At 44.7% G+C, this 6,124-nt stretch overlaps 1 protein-coding gene across 8 annotated transcripts in view; it reads right to left on the reverse strand.

The window, feature by feature from the left end:
* Positions 1–4,183, reverse strand: part of CHUK (component of inhibitor of nuclear factor kappa B kinase complex) — a 41,444-nt gene extending 37,261 nt beyond the window's left edge. For 5 of the 8 annotated variants that reach the window (XR_011252064.1, XR_011252063.1, XM_069567191.1 and 2 more), the window contains exon 1: positions 3,390–4,183. Coding sequence is in view for 5 of the 8 variants with exons in the window: in XM_069567191.1 (XP_069423292.1) it covers positions 3,390–3,596 (207 nt within the window). In the remaining 3 variants the exon portion in view is untranslated. The remainder of the gene's footprint in view (positions 1–3,389) is intronic. The other 3 variants (XR_011252062.1, XM_069567189.1, XM_069567188.1) reach the window with 3 other exon arrangements.
* Positions 4,184–6,124: the final 1,941 nt, after the last annotated feature.

Raw genomic sequence — 6,124 nt, forward strand, 5'->3', positions numbered from 1 at the left:
CCTAAATTCTCATATGAGTAAGGCAGAAAACTATCTATTTCAAAAAGATTTCATCCTAAAGGATCCTTCAACCTCTCGGTTTATATTTCAGCTACTCTCTGAAGGCCTTCCTCACTTTTCACAGAGAATGCTCTGTGGAAAGTTTATACATGTCCAGCAAAACAAAAAAAGAAGAGTTCGGTGCTTAAAAAAAAAAGGTAATAGTAATATGCAGGAGATGAATGGTGGTGATGGCTGCACAAAATGTGAATGTACTTAATGCCACAGAACTGTACACCTACAGGTAGCTAAATGCAAACGTTATGCACATTTTACCACAATAAAAAATGGGAACATACTAAGCTAAATTAGTTTCTATTAGTTCTTTACTATAGGACTTCACAGAGCTTTTAATACGCTATTGTGGGTTATGACTTTGCAAATGACGAAATATTATATGCAGCATTTATAAAATGTACTGACCACAGTATCCTTTTTTCAAAGCATTTTACAAGATTAGTTTTTCCAAACACATTGTGAGAACTGCCACCCTATGTCCTAGGAAGAGTTCTTGGTTATTTCACCATGCTTCGACCTCACTCGACAAATACCTTCACTATACAGGTCACCACATTGTACTTAAGGTGTTTCTGTGTCTACTTCTCTCACTAGACTTGAAATTCTTTGAGCGCAGAAAATACTGTTTTTGTTGATTCTGGTACCATCAGCTGTCAGCTACCCAATAATCAGTTAAATAAACCATCTCACATCCTTTTCTCTTTCTCGTTGTGATTTAAGAGGGGTAGATGAAATATTGAGATGTGGCTTCCACCAAAACACAAGGATTTGAAAGCCAAACTCAAAGCTCTAATTGGAAAAGTAATGATACTGTTTCCAAGTCTTACCACACAGTATTCTCTTCTCACTACAGACTCAGTTATCAAACGTCCCAGTTCTGGGGAAGGGCCACTGTAAACATCTGGAAAGTTCCCAAGAGATTTCTAAGATTCCAGAGGAAGCTAAATCTCTTCCATTTAAACAGTGATGAATTCCAAAGACACATCTCTGGTTTTGGGGAGGAGAAAATTAGGGAGGAATTATTGTTTAAAGACCAATGCCCTGGAGGCTCAGATGGTAAAGAATTTGCCTGTAATGTAGGAGACGCAAGTTCAATCCCTGGGTTGGGAAGATCCCCTGGAGAAGGGAATGGCAATCCACTCCAGTATTCTTGCCTGGAGAATTCCATGGACAGAGGAGCCTGGCAAGCTACAGTCTGTGGGATCACAATGAGTCAGACAGGACTGAGCAACTAACACTTGCTCTTTCTTTCATTGTTTAAAGGGTACAGAGTTTCAATTTGGGAAGATGAAAAAATTCTGGAAATAGATGGTGATGGCTGTTGCACAACAATGTAAACACACAATGTCACTAAACAGTACACTTTAAAATGATTAAAATGTCAAGTTTTATGTTATATATACTCCATCACAATTTTTTTTTTAATTTGATGTATTCATTCATCCCCAGCCAGGGACCAAGCAAAGCAGTCACATAAGCATGTGAGTATGCAAACTTCTTTTTCTTATGACCAGACTGATGGGCAGGCTGATTGATAACAAAGCCACAGGCAACATTCTGCTGGAAGTACTTGGCCCCTTCTCTTTACTCTTTGAATTCCTTGTGTCTGATGGTGAAAATTATTAAATTTACTACTTGTCTGGCTGTCAAAGTACTTAATGCCTGGTCCTTCACCTTCCTTTCTCCCTCTCTCCAAGACTCCCTCCTATGCTCTACTAGAAACATGCTTCACAAAATTTCCTGTTATATCAGTGACGTTTGTCATTGTAACTGCCACACAAACAAACCTAATCCTCCCAGGTAGACTCCCTCTACCTTACCTCCCTCCCTATGCTGTGAGCACTCTACTCACATCTATACTTCTTAGGACAGCAAATCATGATTCCCCGTCTTGAATTCTTAGGTCATAGGCCAATACATTTTAGTAACAGCTTAACTGTTCATCTTGTCTTATATGTTTTTCCACAAAGATTTACCTTTTACAAAAAATCTTTGAGAACACCACTTTTATCTTGACATTTCCTTTTTTTAACATCAGTTAATGATGATGAAGATGATGACAACAGCAACAACATAGCAGCAACAGCAGGAGCTAACTTCTGAGAGCTTACCATGGGTGTGGCACTTATAAACATCTTATTTAACTCTCAGACTCATGATGTATATACACTATTGTAACTATTTTACATGTGATAAAATAAAAGCTATACTGCAGGGAATATTGTTCCAGGGTCTATAAAGCTAATGGGTCTGAGAATGTCCTTCTGGAGAGCATGTGCTGTGCTAAGTCTCTTCAGTTGTGTCCAACTCTTTGCCACCCTATGGACTGTAGCCCACTAGGCTCCTCTGTCCATGGGATTCTCCAGGCAAGAACACTGGAGTGGGTTGCCATTTCCTCCTCCAAGGGATTTTTCCGACCCAGTGGTCAAAGCTTGTCTCTTCTGTCTCCTGCATTGGCAGGCACATTCGTTACCACCAGCACCACCTGGGAAGCCCTCAAGAGAGCATGGACCCCCTCAAATGGCAATGCATAAGGCTGTATGTGTGTGCATCTGTCTGGGGAAAAGGTTCATAGCTTTTATTGGTATATGAAAAGATTGGCTCACACATGATCTTTAGATGCTACTACAATGGTTAAATAATTTGTTATTTTCAGTTAAATTGAAGCACAATTTCCGAGGCTAATGTTAACTGTCTTCCACCTGCTTGAGGACCTCACCCTCATTCTATCTCCTCCTCTTGTGAATTCACGATCATTTTCACCAGCTGTTCCCTACTTAGAACTCATCCCCAATTCCAAAGCCTACCCAATGAAACCAAAAGCTTGACTGCTGACCCACTATGACACCGTCCTTGTCTACTCCAGGCCCTACAGACATCACAAGGCCTGCAAGCATACACAAAAAACACACACATTCCAACAAGCAGCCCCTCCTCAGCCCCATCTTCTCACTCACTTGTGCTCACAATACACACTCTGACATGTGTGTACCTCCCACACCCTGACTCTATATTCAGAGGGACACGTACGTACCAGCACGCTCGGTAAACACATCTTGACAGTCATAACAAAAGTTCTCCCTAATAGCTCTCTCTCACACACTGCCCAGGACCTCAGATAAACCTCGGACTCAATCGCCAGGCTCACAAATACAATCCGTCCTCTTTCCTCTCTCTCTCTCTCTCTCACACACACACACACACACTGAGGCTCACTGGCCCACGACCCTGCCCAAGGTCTCACCGACAATCTCTCACGTACTGACAGGCACTGTGTTCCACAGGCGCCCTGACAAACATCCACCGGCGCTCCCTCGCGCGCCCCGCCTCACCCGATGTTGATACAGGCAGACGTTCCCGAAGCCGCCGGTGCCCAGCCGCTCCCGCATCTCCCAGGGCCCGCCCGCGCCCGGCCGCAGCCCCGGGGGCCGCTCCATGGGGCGGGAGGGCGAGCGGCCTGAAGCTCCGCCACTGTTTCGAGGCCGGTTCCGGGCCGCAGAGGCTCGCGCGTCTTTCTTCTCGCGAGAGGCAAGCGTCATTTCCGGTAAGCGCGGCAGCAAAAAAGCCCGCCCCGAGCCCCGCCGGCGAGACGGGGAGGATCAGTTCAGTTCAGTTCAGTCGCTCAGTCGTGTCCGACTCTTTGCGACCCCGTGAATCGCAGCACGCCAGGGATGGGTACTTTCAATCCCCTCTCGAAAAGTTCCCTAGGCCTTTTCGTAGCTGAGAAAACCCACGTGTTTTCCCAATCTTCAAAAATATAAGCTCTCCAAACCATTCCCTTAAAATGACTTTCCAAACTTCGCCGTATTCGTCTTTTCTAAACTTAAGGTTGTCCCCACCCCTGTCTACGCTTCACCTTATTTCAGACCTTTCTTCCAGCCGCACCACCCACTGAGGTGCCACTGGTAAAGGCCACCGAGGATTTAAATATTGCGAAATCCGAAGAACTAGAAAGAATTCTGCGCTAACAGGCCCGTTGATGCATTAAGCTTCATAATTCACTTTTCTTCTCTTAAATGACTTTGTATGCACCTGTTCTAGGATCTCGCCTAGAACCCCAAACAACTCAAGGATGTGACGCTGTTCCGGAGTGAAGAATGCGCCGCCTGACTTCGGGAGCTTTTCCCTAAAATCCTCACGGAGCTTGCTGTCAGGCGTACCTGCAGTTGTGGGTGTGCCAGTTCCTCATTGTGGGGACTGTTTCCGACACTCAAGGCAGAGCTGCAGAGGCAAGCTTCCGATAGCTATTGGTGCAAAAGTAAGTGCGTCCGAGGGGCAGACTGCCTTAGGATAGGGGCGCCAACTCCCCATTTTCGCTTTGAGTGTTGTACGCTTCATGGAAGTTGAGGATCTCATCAGTCACTCCAAGGTACATCAGCATGGAATTAAATTCTCTGAGAGTTTCCTTAGGCCTGGTCATTTGACCCTCCTTTGAGATTATGTGCACTTGGACCATCATTTGTGCAGCCTGGGTTGTAAACTTAGAATTCAGCTAACGTTTTGTGACATGACTGCCACTAGAGATGTAGCACGTTGAGACTTCTAAGGTGGATACAGTAGGTGCACCACAGTAGTGTTGCTGTTTTGAAAGCACTGAATGGACATTGTTATAGTAAATGTCTGTTGTCCCCCAAGTCCCTGAATATTGCAACCAGGATGCTGAACATTGTAAGATACAAACCATGTTGTATCGTAGTTTACCAGTAACCTGTGTGTAGTATCCAAAATTCTGATTTCCCATATATGCTTGCTAGCCATGAGCTGGAGCATCAGACTTGAAGGTGGCACACAGTACCGCCAAAAGCATGTCCCTTCTAGCTGGGCAGACTACACAGATTGTGGCAGACTGTTCAAACAGAATGAAGTCCTCATTTGCTAAGTGGGCAGCATCTGGCTCTGGAGTGTATCTGATAGCAATAGGTAGGGCCAAAATCCCGTAGTTCTTACTTGGAAGAGCTACAAAGGGATGCTGAAGACCATTAAGTGGCCATCTTTGCAGGAACTGGGTTGTTTCCCATAGTTCACTTTTTGAGGTTTTTCTGAATTAAAAAAAAAATCCTGACTGGTTACCTTCAGGCTCTATCATCTTGAAGCTTGACAGCTTGTTTTTTCATGTGTAAAACAGAGGTAATAATACCTACCTCATAGCTATCTTATGAGGATTAAGTAAGAGTGTCTGGGCCGTAAGTGCTCAGAGTATGAAGAGGTGAAGTGAAGTAGCTCAGTCATGTCTGACTCTTTGCGACCCCATGGACTGTAGCCTACCAGGCTTCTCCGTCCATGGGATTCTCCAGGCAAGAATACTGGAGTGGGTTACCATTTCCTTCTCCAGGGGATTTTCCCGACCCAGGGATCGAACCCGAGTCTCCTGCATTGGAGGGAGACACTTTAACCTCTGAGCCACCAGGGAAGACGCCCAGTGTATAGAAGCAGTTATTTTTCTTTGGCTTCTAAGATAAGGTATTCTCTTGTGATCACTCTCTCTCTGCTTTTTCCATGTACTTCTTGGATGACTCGAGGCACTCCTTAAATACTGATATTTCTCAGGTAGTCTTCTTCAGCTTACAATTGTATTCATCCTGTCTACTTTCATCTATATCTTAACTTCACCTGTGGCCTATATCCTGATGAGCCCCCAAACTCTATCAGCAATCCAGAGCGCTTTGAATTTGTAACTATCAAACAGCAACTAAAGCTCACTTCTCAGTAAAGGAGAACTCATCTTTTTAAAAATCTTGCTCTTTCTCTTCCCAATTAGACTGCAAACACTGGGACAACAGGAAATCATGTTGGGACATGGCTATACTGCTATAGTCTAGAAAAATGTCTAGTACAGAGGAGTTAAGTATTTGCTGAAGGACTGAATGAGCTCTTTTCTATCAGTAAGATGAATTCTATAAGGGAAAAATGGCAAAGGCCTTGGGTCCCTTCTCCATCCTGGACTGCTCAGTAAGAAGCCACCTGTGAGATCCTGGGATAACAGCTGGACCTAAAGCCCTGGCCCCTCCTACTATACATACACACACACTGCTGCTGCTGCTGCTAAGTCGCTTCAGTCGTGTCCAGC

The sequence above is a fragment of the Ovis canadensis genome, chromosome 22 (assembly GCF_042477335.2).
Source record: "Ovis canadensis isolate MfBH-ARS-UI-01 breed Bighorn chromosome 22, ARS-UI_OviCan_v2, whole genome shotgun sequence".
NCBI lineage: Eukaryota > Metazoa > Chordata > Mammalia > Artiodactyla > Bovidae > Ovis > Ovis canadensis.